General features: G+C 39.0%; 1 protein-coding gene across 1 annotated transcript in view; it reads left to right on the top strand.

Moving 5' to 3' along the window:
* The window catches only part of LOC140468175 (voltage-dependent P/Q-type calcium channel subunit alpha-1A-like), a 620416-nt gene that overhangs the window by 315593 nt on the left and 287689 nt on the right, over positions 1-17134 (top strand). Inside the window, exon 8 of the mRNA XM_072564404.1 lies at positions 710-897. Coding sequence (XP_072420505.1) covers positions 710-897 — 188 coding nt within the window. The remainder of the gene's footprint in view (positions 1-709; positions 898-17134) is intronic.

Below are 17134 nucleotides of genomic sequence, written 5' to 3'. Positions count from 1 at the left end.
AAACTAAGGAAAAGCAATGTCAAAACTGTACAATAAAACATGTTCAAAACCAGGTGCTTCAATCATGTGACTCGGGCTCCCAGTTGATGCAGTCAGCTAATGAGGTGGTTTTGATGTCACTCGTTAAAAAACATTGTGTATTTAAGGAGATGACAGTACAGATCATTAGCATCATCTCATGAGTAACATATTTCAATGGTTTCCTTTGTTTCAAACTGGCTGAGTGTAAACATCTTTTCTGCAGTTTCTTAATTGAAAGGTCTGTACGATGCAATAAGTATAACACTCCAGGAGAATTATGTAAACCTTTGTCCCTGGTTACTGCTGATCAGAAGTTTTGGGAAATTATAGTCAACTGGCATCATGTGATCAGTAGCAGATCTGTTGTCAGTCCAACAAAATATCAATATAATAAATGTCCAAACAAAATAATATTGTTTTAAAGAAAACCAGTGTAGGATCTCTCATTTTGTCCCTTCTTGGCATGACAATGTTGTGAGGTTAGTTATAGACTGGAATCTGATTCAGGATTTCAAGTAATATTGAGAAATGAATGAGACAGAGTTTTGAAATATCATTAGAAACAGCACATTATTTATGACTCTTAATATTCCATGTGGCTTTAATTGAATGAAATTAATCAATCTGTTTTGAATATAGTACTACAGTATTTAAATGCTAATATTAGATTGTCTTGTTCACTTATCAGATGAAATAGTGGGTGAGTCTCCTTGTGGGACAGACTCGCCTGCTCGAACCTGTCCAGTTGGAATGAACTGCACTGAATACTGGGAAGGGCCAAATTATGGAATTACACAATTTGATAACATCCTGTTTGCTGTGCTGACTGTATTCCAGTGCATCACCATGGAGGGCTGGACTGATCTCTTGTATGATGTGAGTAACTAGGAGATTTGACTTCAGCAAGTATTTCTGACAACATTATTTCAATCTTTCAATTAATTTGAATTTGAATTTGAGTTTTGGTCTTGGCTCTGGACCTCAATTTTTTTGTAATTTTATTTGTTGCTTTGGAAATAAATTTAATCCTAATTTTAATTGAATGCTTTTTCCTGAGACTTTAGTCTTGGAGAAACATTGTAAATGGTTATTTTTTGCTTTCTATGCTTATTCTAAAATTAATTTTTCAAAATGTGTCGAGTACAGAGTTTTCAATTCATCTATGGTGTAAAGAAATGCAGAGCTTTTGTATTATTTATACTTGTGTGAATAATTTGAGTTAGAGTAAGTATAATTTTAAGAGAACAATGTAAAATGGAATATAGGTTTCTGTCCTTTCAGATGTAAACAGAGAATTATTCTATGAATGAATACATAGGCCAATTACAGATAACATTACCAATGAGAACCCAGGCTTTGCTTTGCTGTGATTTCCATGTACAAGTCGAAGGCAAAATGGAATAATGTTCTGGAAAGAGTCAGCACCCCTTTAAGACCATTTTACACTGGTATAAGAGCTGAGTGTGTAAAGTAGAATGTATAGCAACAATCTTAATTGAAAGATGGCTCTGTTAAGTTTAATCCTTCCTATACTAACATGTAATGTGGAATTATTTAATTGTTTTTCATTTTTTAGAAACTCACTTAGAAGCTTTTGCAAACAAAATTTTCATAGATGATAGGGCATAGAACGGCTGAGCAGGAAGAATGATTGAAGTAGAATCTATAGTGGTTTTTAAACATAAAATTATAGAAAATATGTGCAGAAGTTGGCCATTCAGACCTTCAGATCTGCTTCACCATTCAATATGGTCATGGCTGATCATTCAACTCAGTACCCTGTCCCCACTGTCTACTCATATTGTTTTGTTTCCTTTAGCCCTCAGTGCTAGCTATATCTAGCTTTTAAAAAAGGAAGTGGATGACTATTGGACAAAGAGAAATTTAAAGAATATGGGGAAAGGGTATGGATAATGGATTTAAATGGTTTACTTTTGCATACACTAAAGTAAAATGCTGGTGATGCTGGAAATCTTAAATAAAAACAGAAAATACTGGAAATACTCCACAAGTCAGGAAAGAACTGAAGAGAGAAAACAGTTAACATTCCAAGTTGAAGAAGGGAAGGTGTAATGTGAAGGTCCTGGTGTTAGACTGGGGTTGACAAAGTCAGAAGTCACATGACACCAAGTTATAGTCCAATAAGTTTATTTGAAATCACAATCTTTCGGAATGCTGTTCCTTCATCGGGTGAAGTGGAGGGAAGCACACAGGTACAGAATTTATAGGCAGAGAGATCATTTCAAGATAATTTCAGGGAATTACGAATATGAAAAGATAATACTAATGGTGTGAGTGGAGTGTCTCCAGGCTGAATGACAAGTCTTTGCAGGTGATCACACTGTCAAATGGTGTGAGTAAAGTGTCAATAGCTCTACAGCAAACAAAGGGGTCATCTATGATCTGATTGATTAAGGTCGAGAGGTAATTACAAAAACATCAAAAATAGGAACGTGCTAGAGATAAACCGAATGGCTGACATAACATAATAGGTATAAGAGTTGCATGTCGAGGATCTAACCATGATGTGGAGGTGCTGGCTGTTAAGCTGCATTTCTAACTGAATGAGAAGAATTTAAAAATATATGTATTTCACAATAACATGGTGAAAATAATGTATGAAGTTGCCTCTTGCATCTTTGAACAGCTTTATTAATGATTTGTTTCTCTAAGGCCTTACCCTTTATCAAAGAAATCATGGTTAGAGTTAATCATTTCTGAAATATCAGGTCTGATTTTAAATCTGTCCAAGTTACCAATTATCTGTGCAGAAAGGAGTTTATGGGTCAATTTCTGCTTCCAGCATGGAAAATCATAACAAGCATCACATGATTTGCTTTGCTACCATGAAAATAAATCTTTCCTCAGATTATAATATTATGTGAGTATGTGTTTCAAAATTTTTTTCAAAACAAGCTAAAGGATAAATTTAGAATCTCTTTTGATGTGAGATTTCACAGGAAAGCTTCATAACTTCTTTCTCACACAAGAGCATGGCTTCTTGAGACTGAGATGGAGAGTCTGTATTTTATTCAATTTATATTAAGAGTTTGAAAAGAATGTTGATATAAAAAGGTATTTATGCATCTCCATTGTATTTATCTATAGTGACTGAGGAAAATGCTGATTACTTACTCTATGGCAACCAATTTAAAAGCAAGAGAGTTTTCAACTTATGGGCAGAAGTGTTGTTTGTATTCTTTTGTTGTGAAGGTGCATCTCTTCTTACTCTATAATCCTTCCAATATTGCCCTCCCATTGCTGTCAGATCATTGAGCAATGCCTCAGGAGGTCAGCCAGTTTAATTGTGTATTCAAAACACCCTTGTTGTTCCAGATGTAAAATAAAAAAGGGCAAAAACATTTTATAATGGAGATTCCTGACAGGAAGTCAGAATTTACAATCATCTTCAATCCTGATGTCTCCCAAAGCAAATAACAATTAAATTCATTTTATCCTTGCTTTGTGTTTACTTAACAATAACAATTCAAATGTATCACCATTAAGTGACAAACTTCAGCTTGATAGCACAAAATTGCATTGTTTTTCACATGACATGAAACATGTGTCTTTATAAAGTAGTACATTGTCAGATTTATATTAAGCATAGCCAATCATAGAATCAAATCATCAAACCATGTTTTGCAAAATGGGATGTTTTGCAAAATATCCCATTCCTGTTTTTCTCGTAATACCAGAAATTTTCAACTTCTGTTTCTTAAATCTTAGATTACTGTGTAATGTCCTGGTTAGAAAGAATTTACATTTTAGGCTAATCTCTTATTTCAAATTTTAGTCTTGTTTTGTTGAACAGAATACCCTGAAAATATTTTTACTATTGCTTATACAGCTAGTTAACAACATGAGGACCTGCATGTTCTTAACATTTGGCCAAACCACTACATGATGAAACCAGTGCTGAGTACCAATACCAGGATTAAGTCGATAACTGCACTGGCTGTGGCACTATTGAGCCATACAAATAAACATAATTGCAAGTTCAGTTTCCGGGGTCAAATTTTCTGTAGAGGGCAGGATGAAAGTGAGATAACGTAGTGGCACGCATCAGGTGAGATTGACTTCTTTTGAGTACTTTGGAGTAGATACTGGCTGCTTGCTCTTCAAGAAATGTAGCTTATTTTAAACCAGTGTGAATGTGTGAGTTGTGATGTAGCTTCCATGAATGACAGCATGAGGGAGAAGAGTTGCAGTGCCCATGGGGCAGGATGAAGCAAAGGTGGTGTAATGGAAGAAAGATCAGTGGAGAGAGGAGGAATGCTGTCTGGGAAGGATGAAATAGACATGGTATCATGTGCTTGTCCTATTCTGCATCTTCTGGGCTGGTTGCTGAATTGGATTTATCTCTGGGAGTTGGGTGAAAGACAAAATGATCTGAGATTGAAACCTTAATTTTCTTCAATTAGTTGATCAAGATGGGTGGTTAGCGTGTCTATCGTGCCAGGGCCTGAGTTCAACAGTTAGGTTTAACCTCACTGAAGAGAAGCTTGTTATTTGTCCAAGAAAGTACAAAGACATTCTTAAGCGTCCCTGTCATAGAGCTGTACAGCATGGAAACAGACCCTTTGGTCCAACTTGTTCATGCTGACCAGATGCCCTAGTGTTCTGCATTTGCAGGTTTCCTATAGGTACAATGTTAGAATTAGAATTAGAATTAGAATTCCTACAGTGTGGAAACAGGCCCTTCGGCCCAACAAGTCCACACTGCCCCTCCAAAGAGCACCCCACCCAGACCCATTACCCTACATTTCCCCTGGCCAAAACTATACATCCCTCAACACTATGGGCAATTTTAGCTTGGGCCAATTCACCTAACCTGCTCATCTTTTGACTGTGGGAGGAAACCAGAGCACCCATAGGAAACCCATGCAGACACGGGGAGAATGTACAAACTCCACACCGACAATCTGTGTAATAGATTGCACATATTGAAAAGTTACAGACAGAAAGAGGCTCTTCAACTCTGTTATCTATGCCTGCTGAATAAACAACCCATTCCAATTACACTTTACAGTACTTAGCCTATAACCTTACAGGTGTCAATATTTCAGTGCAGATACAAATTCCTTTTAAATGAGTTGACTGTTTCCACTTCAACCACCAGACTGGGCAGAGATCCAGTATGGTGGATCTTACATCATGTTCCTTCTAAATCTCCTGCTGATCACCGCCTTTAAGTCTGTTTCCCTTAGCAACTGTCTGCTTGTGCGAGGTCATACAAGTCTTCTCTGTCCACTCTTTCCAAGCTCCTCAATATTTTGTACATCTCCATTCAGTTGTCTGTCAGCTTCCTCTGTTCTAAGCAAAATGACTCTCACTTATCCAATCTTTTTTCAGAATTGCAATTTTCAAGACCAGGCAACATCTTGTAGATCTTTTCTTTACACTCTCCAGAACAATTATGTCCTTGTTGTGTGGTTACCAGAACTATCCACAAAATCCAGCTGTGGCCTAACCAGTGTTTTACATAGTTTCAGTATTCTTTAGCATCATTACATCCCTGTTTTTGTACTCAAACCTCACCCAAAAACATCCATATATCTTTTTTAACCAACCTACCTACCTGTTCGGTTCATTGAAGGACCTGGACCTGCATTCTAAGGTCTCTCACTTTCTTTATCTCTCTCAGTACCTTCCCATTTATTATGTATTCCTTTGTATTGTTTTCCTTCAAACGCATAATTTCACAATTCACTGAATTAAATTTCATTTGCTACTTATCCACTAATAACCAAACTCCTGCAATCCACAGCCATCCTCTTCACTATCAACTATCCAGCTAATTTTTTGTAATGGTTGCAGATTTCCCAAACATGCCTCCATATTTAAGTCCAAGTCATGAATATATACTCCAAACAGCAAGAGACCCAATACTGAGGAAGAGAATGTGGTATCACAATATTGATTAAGGAGTCAATTACTACTTTAATGAGGGACGATATCTTAGAAGGTTCCTCAAACTTCAAAAAAAGGGTAATCAGTTCATTGGAGGCGTATAATAAACCTCCAAACAGTGAGGGTAAGACAGATAAACAGATTTCAGAGGCACATTTCAGAGAAGTGTAAAAATTTTATTATAATACCAATGTAGGATTTCAACTTTCCCAGTATTAACACTTAATTGACAAAGTGTAAAATGCTTGGAGGGGAAGAAATTCTTAAAATGTATCTAGAATAGCCTTTTAAGCCCACGTAGAAAATCCTCTAAAAATACCGAATTTAATTTGAGGTAGGAAAGCTGGACAAGTGGTGGATATGTTCAATGGGGAAGAATTTCAGTGATAGTGACCATAATTAACAAGATTTAAGGTAATTATGGATAAGGGTAAAGGTGAATCTGAAATAAAAGTTCAGAATTGGAGGAAGGCTGATTTTAATGTGTTAAGACAAAATCTAGTCAAAGAGGACTGGTAACAGCAACTTGCATGAATATACACATCTGAGCAGTGGGAGATGTTCAAAAGAGGAAAGTATCAGTGCAGGGCCAACATGTTCCCGTAAAATGAAGCGTGTGATCAACAAGTCCTGAGAATCTTCAATGTCAAGGGAGAGACAGGATTAACTAAGGATAAAAAAGAAGCTAGGGAGGTTTATCCTAGTAGTATTATCGCTACACTAATAATCCAGAGACCCATGTAATGTTCTGGGGACCTGGCTTCAAATCACGTCATGGCTGCCATTGGAATTGTCAATTGTCGGAACAACTCATCTGGTTCACTAATGTCCTTTAAAAAAAGGAAACTGCTGGGGAATTAGGGATGGGTAATAAATGTTGCCCTAACCAACGATGTCCACATCCTGTGAATGAATAAAAAAAAGATTGTGACAGATACCTAGGGTACAAAACAGAAGATGCCCTTGGGTGCAGAAAGTGCATGGCATTACTTAAAATAGAAATTAGGAGTCTGAAGAGGGAACATGAAAAAACACTGTTGAGTAATATTAATAAAAATCCAAAGGCGTTTTAAAGTGTGGAGCCATAAGGCATAGCTGAGACAATGGAGGTATAGAAATCAGCAAATTAGTATTGAGAGGGAGGAGACATTTGTGGTTTTAGTGGGCTTGAAAATGAATAAATCCCCAACCTTGGATGAAATGTATTCCAGGTTGCTGTGAAAGGCAAGTGAATGGATTGCAGGGCTCTGATATTAATTTTCAAATCCTGTCAGATCACAGGAAGTGTGCCAGAGGCCTGCAAACATGAAGGGTCTTCGAGAAAGATGATGTGGATAAACCAGGAAACTACATACATTGAGTCTAATGTCAGTGATACAGAAAATATTGGAAAAATGTTCTGAGGGACAGAATTAATCTCCACTTGGAGAGGCATGGGTTATTTCTCTAGAGCATCTGCTGTTTTGTATCTGTCATAATTTGTCCATAATCTATAAAAGTTATGAGAGCTGTAGATAAGGAGAAACTTCTCCCTTTAGCATAGGGGTCACTAACCAGCAAGCACAGTTTAAAGGTAAAGAGCAAGACATTTAAAGATTCACCTGGACTACACTTCTACCTCTATCACCTTTTTAGGAGCCCTCAAGACATTTAATAAATATTTAGATGAGCACTTGAATCATCATAGCATGCAAGCCTATGGGCCAAGTGCTGGAAAGTAGGATAAGAGTTGAAAGATGCTTTGGACTTGAAGGGCCTTTTTCCATGCTATAAAGCTTCTATGACTGACCCCTGTGGAACACCAGTAGAAACTGTTTTCAGTTCACAAAAAGATCCACCACAAGTCAGCCTGGGCTCTTTGTCAGCAGGAAACAGTCCCTTAATCTACAGCTGTCATGTGACCATATCAAGTTTGTGTATAATAATCAGGACCTCTCCATGATTCCTATATTCTGGTGCACTCACAAGTGGCTAATGTTTTCAGTTTCCCTCGTTGATTACAGAGTTGGCAGCTGGGAAACTTGGGTTGCCTCCAGAAAATCCAGCTGATGACATCATTGAGGAATCTCTGATTGATGTTAAGGAGAGGTACAATGCAGCACATGGCTTCAAAAGGGCCATCATTGACTTGGCCAGAGGTCCTTGAATGCCACAGACTATCAAACCCTGGCTTTATAGCTTACATCACCATGACAAATGCAGTAAATGGAGTCATGCAGAGAACTTTGTAAGGCAGATGGTAGGACATATGGAGAGCAGAAAGAGGGGCATTATTAGGTCAGTATGACCCTGGAGCATGCTCCACAAACCTACATCATGGCTGATAGAACTCATCGCTATACTCCCCCACTATCCCTGTAGTCTTGGAGCTGTTTCTCTTCCACAGTTCTAAAGTTGCATTAGTGAGTGTCTAGTGGCTGTGCCTCCAGTAATCTTATAATGGGCCAATTCCAATCCTTCACATCCCATCCTCCTGAAAAAAACTAAGTCCTTACCTGTCATTCTGGCTGTGGAACCCTTAGCTAGAGGAAAGATTTTTAATTTTTCCAATTTGTAGAGTCTGGTCACTTTTTTTAATTCCTCAAATAGATTCTCTCTCTATTCTGTACAATCTAGTGAACTTTCTCTTTAATTCTTGCGTCATCTGACAATGCTATTTTCCTGAGCTGAAATGCTCTTGTGAATTACATTCCTAGTAATGATAATAACATGAGGCATACTCATCACTGATCATTTGTTGTTCTTTCTTTGTAATCACCATGTCTAAGTGCAGTCCTGATATCTGCAGCTGGTTTCTAAAGGTAGCTTCTTGACTGGTACACCCCGTTGACTGTGATAAATTTGCTTGAGGTTTAAAGGGCCCCAAAACTGACAGTCTGCTGCACAGTGCACGTATAGACTCCTTGACCTGACCTGCAGCAGGAATGGGGTCCCTGCCAAAGGTGAAGTTCTGAATATCCTCTGATAAAACCTCCAGGGTGTCTGACTGGAACTCCTCTCTGTGGATATGATAGAACGTCACTAGCTCCCTGAAATGAAGGGTCATCTGGTGGGAGATCACCTTGTAGTCATTGTATACATGGCTATATTGATGGCGTTCAGGTGTAAGTGCAAGTCTGGCAACCACAATGTGTTCTGCTGAGCATGAATGCCCAAGGCACCTTTCCTTGGAAGCACAGTAAGTCCTTGCATGCCAAAGTCACAACTGAGACAGCTTATACCTTGTCGACTGATTTCCTCTCCCTAATGTTCCCTTGTTTGTCTTTGAATCTCCAACATGGCTGTTATGGTGGAGAATAGAAGCTTGTCAGCTGTATGGGGCTGATCAAGGTCCTGATCTCCAGCAGTCCTTCTAAGCATCAGAGATCTTCAGATACTTCTTTCAAGTTGTAACCATGAACTTATTCCAGAAGGTACATCTTTCAAAGTGAATGTCTCTGTGCTATTGCCGATGCACATTGCATCAATGTTATGCCAGTTCATCCTTTCAGTGTGAAACTGAAGGGTGCTGCTGACCTGTAATAAGTGAAGGGATGTCTAGGTGGCCTTTAAATATGCCATAAGGACCTTGGACCCTGGATGATCCCGGTTGGAATTGCCCTCTAAGATACTTCATTGTTGTTGTACAAAAACTGCATCCATATGTAATAAGCTAACTATCACATCATTGTGGAAGAAAACCTGATCAGTCCCTCTGCAGCAGTGACTCTCTCTTCTACATTTAGAGCCAGAATTAGACTCTCTAATGGACAATTCCAACCCTGGGCTGTGCTAGTGTCGTTGATCTTATTTGCATTTCCAGAATGGAGAATACGTTTGATTTTGCAGCTCCTCCCACTCAATTTTAATTATTATCAATCAAGGACATGTGATTGGACATGATACTACCGCACAGTGGATGCTGAATGGACACTCAATTACTTAGGCTGGAATGAAGAATGAGTGTTTGGGTAAGTTGTGAATTGTTGATCATTAAATTGCACCTCAGTATAATTCAGAAGAGGACAAAGGGAAATTAAAATCTAGCTTTAGGTTAGTACAGCTATTGCAAAGCTACAAACTGGGAAATAATATCCCTCAAAAATCATCATGCTATTTTGTTTTTAAAAATTTTGAATTTTCTTTCATTCTTTCTGTAACACTTCTCCAGAACAAGCACTCCCCATAATTCCCAGAAAGGTGATGCACATGAGCTTGTTCAGCTGTTTCTCTGCTGAAATTGCTTGATTCACTTTATTATTGATTGGTTGTATGACCGTGTTATATATAGTATGACAGTCTTTGGCCACAGGCCAGAATGGCATTCATAGTGCAGAATAAGATGGATGATGTTCCGGTCACAGGAAGAGACAGACCTTAATGTCCTCTTTCACTGCCGGTTAGAGAGGCATGTCATATCAGTACAGTATTTCTTTACATTCAGATTACAATAACATGCACTAAACTAGTCCTTGCTTTATAATTTACTTTGCACTTTCTATCCTTGAGCAAACACATTTGTAGCACTATGGTCTCATTCGATGTAATGGCACTGTTCACCTCTATCGACAAAACCTTAGCCAGAGAAACAATAGCCAGCCTGCTGGACATACAAAACAGACAACAAGACAGTGAACCTATCAACAAAGACTGCATACTCAAACTACTGGACCTGTGCCTCACAACACATTTCACATTCAACAATCAAATATATGAACAAATCAACGGCACACCCATAGGCTCACCCATCTCTGGACTCATAGCAGAAGCGGTAATGCAAAGATTAGAACAAACAGTCTTACCGCAAATTCAACCCAAACTCTGGGTCAGATATGTGGATGACACCTTTGTAATTATTAAAAACACAGAAATAGAGAACACACACCGGATCATCAACGCTACACTCACAGGAATCAGATTCACTAGAGAGGAAGAAAAGGACAACCAACTCCCGTTCCTAGACGTGATGGTACAGAGAACACCGAACGGAGAATTCACCACAAAGGTATACAGGAAAGCCACACACACAGACCAAGTCCTGAACTACAAAAGCAACCACCTCAACACACACAAAAGAAGTTGCATCAAGACACTGTTCAAAAGGGCCACAACACACTACAGTACACCAGAACTGCAAAAAGAGGAAGAAGAACACCTCTACAATGTATTTGCCAAAAATGGATACCCGCGCAATTTAATCAACAGATGCCTAAGGGAAAGACAGCAGAATGAGGACATGCCACAACCCAAAGGACTAGCCACGTTACCACACATCAAGAACATTTCTGAACTGACAGCCAGACTACTACGACCACTAGGACTCATAACAGCACACAAACTAACAGCCACTCTCAGACAGCAACTCACCAGGACAAAGGACCCGATACCCAGCATGTACAAAATCCCATGCAAGGACTGCACAAAACACTACATAGGACAAACAGGAAGACAGCTAACGATCCGTATCCATGAACACCAACTAGCCACGAAACGACACAACCAGCTATCCTTAGTAGCCACACACGCAGATGACAAGCAACATGAGTTCGACTGGGACAACACTACTATTATAGGACAAGCCAAACAGAGAACAGCCAGGGAATTCCTAGAGGCATGGCACTCATCCACAGATTCAATCAACAAGCACATCGACCTGGACCCAATATACCGGCCACTGCAGCGGACAGCTGGAACTGACAACCGGAAGCGGCAGAGACAAACCACTATAAATGCCAGAGGAAACATCACAGAAGCACTTCACAGGAGGCTCCCAAGCACTGAGGATGTCACCTAGACAGGGGACGAAATGTCTGCAACACAAATTCCCAGCTCAGCGAACAAAACCACAACAACGAGCACCCGAGCTACAAATCTTCTCACAAACTTTGAACATTTGTAGCAACATTTGAGAGTTGAAATTACAACTTAATTCTAATATAATTTTTAGCTTTTGAATTCATGTAATAAGCAATCACTTTTTCCCTGGAAAACTCTATGTAAAATATTATTTTTTTTTCTGCTTGTTCTTTGTCTGGACTCAGGAACTGGGTCATCGACATCACTTCGTTTTGGGACCATTCTTCCTTTCATATACCATGCAGCTGTGGACACAGAAATAAATGAGTGAAAATAAAATACGTAGAAGTTGTAACATGGGAACAGCTAATTCAGACTAACCAGTCTCTGTTTGAGTTCAATGTTTGATTTAGCATATACTCCTGATCATATTTACACATTTTGTTCCGAAGTATTTTCATTGCTCTTCTTCTCATCCACTGATCCAACCTAATTTTGAATACTTGGTTTTGCATTACTTTTGTACCTTGCTTCATAGAATAAAGAAACTATATAAATATAAGTTCACTTGCTGAATTGAAGCAGTATGCTTCCATTTAGTTTCTCATATTTATCTTTCATCATTTTAAACATGACTGTTGTATGCTATTTCAGAATTTATTGCCAGTTTTGTGTTGTGGATGGTTCCCACTTGAACTAGCATTACACTTTTGAAATGGAATTCATGCTGAACCCTGGTAGACAACAAGTGAGGTGGAGACTCATGTACCATGTCTGTACATAAGCACAGGCCTGATGTGACAGGGCATTCATTAACTCATAGTCTGGACAGATTTTAAAATATCTAGGCCCTGAAAATTCACCTTGATTGGAGGAGAGGATGGATCAGCAGCTTGTGCTCAGGAAGGCACATGGAATGTATCCACTTATTACAGAGGGAATGGTATATAAAAGCAAGAAAGGAAGTTTTATGACAAATATAAAAGGTGTTGGTGGGAGTCTGGGGGAAAGATGTGACTGTTCATAGTTTAAGAATAATGCATTTCCTTTTTAGGGATGGCATAGAAAAATTATTTTCTCTGAGTTAAAGTCTAGAATTCACTTCCCCAGAAAGTAGTGGAGGCTTTGTCATTGAATTTATACAAGGCAGAGTTAGATAGATTTTTGATCGACAAGGGAGTTGAGATTCATGGGGGTCCGACAGGAAAGTAGAGAAATTCACGTAAAATAGTGCTAAAGCAAGAGTTATGTTCAAGAAAAATAGTCCTGAAAGTTTGCTTACTTTAAGTTCTGGAGGTTGCTGAAAAGAAACTGCAGAAATGGCCATTTTCAGCCACTGTTTTCAATGTGCAGTAGTGAGATTAGTTACAAATTATGATGAACTGATTATGGAAGCATTTTGATATCATGTCTAAAAGATTAATCATCATGTGTGGACCAAATCAGTACATGTTCAATGGTAAGGAGGAAATCGGAGTCAGATACTACTCTTGAACAAACTTCACATGGACACATTTTGCAGCAAAGATTATTGGGAGTCTAGGCTTATTTATTCCATCCCTGGTTCAGAGGTGCTGAGACCAAGTGTCACCTTAATAATGACATTCTGGCTTCAGCAAAATAGCACCAATACCATGTTGAAGCAATATTTTGCACTTAATTCCCTTGGTTTACTCCCTGGATTTCTGTTTTAAAGCACCATATCTTTCCCTCCTATCTATAATTAACTCACATAATAGAGATCACACTAATCCCTACTAGTGATTTAGTGCTGAGAGAAAAACACAGTGCTAGCACTGTTTATTTTGCTGCGAACATAAGTTCCAGATTATTCATTTAGAGTAAGGGTTAACTGAATACAGGGCAAAAGACTGAGAGGCTGTTAAGGGTTCTTGTGCTCCAGGCAGAAGTTTGCAAAATATTAGAACAATTCACTATTTTTGCCTTGGAGTAGTTTATGTTCTTTAATGTCGCAATATATTGAGAAAAAACCGTGTCATTACGCATGAACATATTTTCTAAGAACATTGACAATAATGGGGACACAAGAGAGCAACAATAATGGATTACAGCGCTCAACTGAAATTAAGGACTCAGGATTTTGAGTATTTTCTGAATTTAAGCAATTTTTTGGATTCACTGATGTGAGCAATGTCAATTTCAGGAGAAATAAAGTGCTTCAGTAATTCTGTGCATCCACTGTCAGCATCAGTGCTATATAGCAAAGGCTTTATTTATATCAAAGCTCCCTTTTCTCAGGCATAATGCTCAATCTTAGTTCAAACCTCAGAAAAATGTACCCCACAGCATCACTGTTAACTTTTCCATTTCGCAATCAGTTATCCTTTTGCCTTCTGTAAGTGAAATTGTTAATTCCAGCCAACTCTAGGGATTTTTGTGCTGTGGATTTATGCTTATTAGGATGTAAATTTAATGTCTCATTAAAAAGAAAATACTGTTTCTGTGTCAGCCTAAGATAAGTACTTAAATAATGGAATGGACTTGAAAGCTCGATCTTTAGCTCAAAGGGCAAAAGGTACATGCTAACACTGGGTCCAGTCTCCCTAATTGCCAAGGTGACATCCTACACATGTTGCATGTGGAAGAGTTCTAAATGTCATAATTGCTGAATTAGATTTTGAAATTCATATCCCTTCAGTGACTGGGTCAAACCAAGATTAATGAAAGATTCTTGAATATTCTTTTTCAATTCCAGGCTGCCTTCAAAGCTCTGATTACATGAATGCTTGACTTCTTAAAGAACTTTTGAAGGAACTTGTTCTGAAGTTGGCCTACAATATTTTTATTGGCATTGATATATTCCCATCCAAGTGGAATCTAGAAAACATCATAGTTGCTCTCAAGAAGGAAGCTAGTTCAACCCTGTTGTCTAAATATGGCTGTGGGTCCACACAGTTTCTGTTTGAGATGAATGCTTAACATTAAATATACCTCTCCCAGAAAATGTCTCTTGTATAAGAGCAAATAGGGTTTGGAGAGCTCGAGGCTTGGCTTTCTGAACTGTCAGTCTATTGCAATATCACTTAATTTTTTCAGTAGTTTGAATATTGCACAAAAATAGGCATGAAGCTAATGCATTTTGTTTTATACTCAATCAGGAATGACAAAATTAAGAATGTCAAAATTTAAATGAGCACAACAATTTATATTACAGGAGAAAAAGTGCTGATTGATTTGCATGTCTACTCTGACTGGCCCTGGTGTTGCCATGGGAAAAGGAACAGGGAACTTTACAGTTTCCAAAGACTATTGGTCTTGAATACTTCTAAAAAGGCATATTCCTTTAATTTGTAAGTGTATGAATGTATGTTGCTTCAAGCAAGTGTGAATGAGACATTTTATAAACTTGACTATCATACATTTGGTGTTAATGTACTTACAAACACACTAAAGATAGTTCACCAAGTGCTATCCAAACATGGAATGGTACCCAACAGTGGAGAGTTTGTTTTGGGTTTCACAGATGCAGGCTGGTTGAGTATGGTCTGTATTCTACCTCATTATGAACAATCAAAGGAGGATCCCCTTTGATTTGTTCAGCCAGTTGCTGAGGCAGATGGCCTATGTAGCAGACGTCACACTGGTCAGTTGCTTTGTCTACCACCCAATTGAGCAATGCAATGTATTAATTTTACTGCTGCTAAATGTCTAGGCAGTATGTCCCAAAAAATGGCTGATCAAATCAAACAATGTTTTACATTGGTAATAGACAGTACAGATCATATGTAAAAATGTATGGGTGCTGATGGGATTGATGTCTAGAAGGTGCTAAATTTTCTTTCTTATTATGAGGTTCCAGTCATCTATTACTAGGCTATATTTGACATTGTGCCCACCATCACAGTGTAAGGATGAAACGGTACTCTCACTCTTGGCCCGAGAAACCGAGGAGGAAAGACCAGCCTAAGGGAATGAGGAGGAGGGGACCCGAGGGAGTGAGGAGGTGGCAAGCGAGGAGCAGCTGTTGATGTCAGAGTGAGACAAACTCTCCCAGAATCTCTTTATTTGCTCTTTCAGTTGCAAAACCACATTTTCCAAGAACCGGTGGTTACTCAATAACCTGTGCAGGCATATGGAGAATAAACCATTTTCTGTGAATATGACGGGTGTGCTAAAAGCTTCTCCAGAAATGTTTATCTTACAAGATAACTCCTGCTTCATGGAGGAGAAAAGCATACAGGCCTATCAACTATCATAACCATTGCCATGCTTTCACCTTCTCTTCAACCATGGTAACAATTGTTGGAACATGAGTGTTTGTTAGTACCCCTGTCCTCCAGCAGAGCCAGGTCTCCAGTTGTCTCAGATTTTCCTTGCTATTAGGTCAAAACCTCACTCTGCTGGGACTGTATGGTGGTTGATCATGACATGTCCAAAGAATCCATGTGCAGTGATTTTCTACCCTAGTCTCCTGCTTCCATCAACCCCACCCAAATGAATTTCAGGACCTGAAATACCAGGACCGTTATGGGCCCTAACCCAACAATGACCTGAACATCACACTGCCATCATAGCCCAGGAACTCCAGTATTGCAATATCGACATTGCTGCCCTGAGCTAGACATGACTAACAGGAGAAGACCAGCTTAAGGAACACTGACTTGGTTATACCTTTTCCTAGAATAGCAAACCAGAAGAAGAACACCATCTCCATGGAGTCGGCTTCACCATAAGAAATGAAATGGTCAGACCTTTTAATGACTTTCCCTGTGGCATATGATAATGCCTCATGACCCTTGGTTCACCTTGGCCCAGAAGCAGTACATCACAGTCGTCAGTGCCTGGTCCTGACCCTAGATGTAACGGATGAGACAAAAGAGGCATTCTATATCAGCTTCAACCAATCTCTGTTCCGTATGGTGATGGGACACAAGTTGATTCTCCTGAGCACCTTAAATGCAAGAGTCGGAAGGGACAGAAATCTTTGGAAAGGCATTTTTGGCAAGGAAGTTGTATAAGGAAAACAAGCTCCAACAGAGTCCTCATTCTGGCCAAGTGCCTAAAATGTAACCTCATCATAACAAACAAACATCCTGTTCCACCAGAAGGACAAGCAGAAGACCTCATGGTAACATCCCTGTTCCAGACATTAGCACCTGGTAAACTACATCAACATTCAAGCAAGGAACTGCAATGGTCTGCATCACCAGTACCATGACCAGAGCTGACAACTGCTGGACCAACCACTAATCTACCATCAACCTAGCCCTAAACTGGCAGCGGAAGAAAAAAAAAAGATCTGCTGCAGGATACTCGGTGTTGGAGTCAAAACCCTGAGAAGAAAGACCTATTCAGGCAGTGCCTCACAATCAATCCAGCAATGACCAACATACCAGAGCTGCAGAGTGCTCACAGCACCTGGTCCACCCTAAAAGTTATCATAGTCAATACCTGCATAGAGATG

This window comes from Chiloscyllium punctatum, chromosome 46, assembly GCF_047496795.1.
Source record: "Chiloscyllium punctatum isolate Juve2018m chromosome 46, sChiPun1.3, whole genome shotgun sequence".
NCBI lineage: Eukaryota > Metazoa > Chordata > Chondrichthyes > Orectolobiformes > Hemiscylliidae > Chiloscyllium > Chiloscyllium punctatum.
The sequence above is the reverse complement of the archived record's forward strand: the minus strand, read 5'-3'. Positions and strand labels throughout refer to the sequence as shown.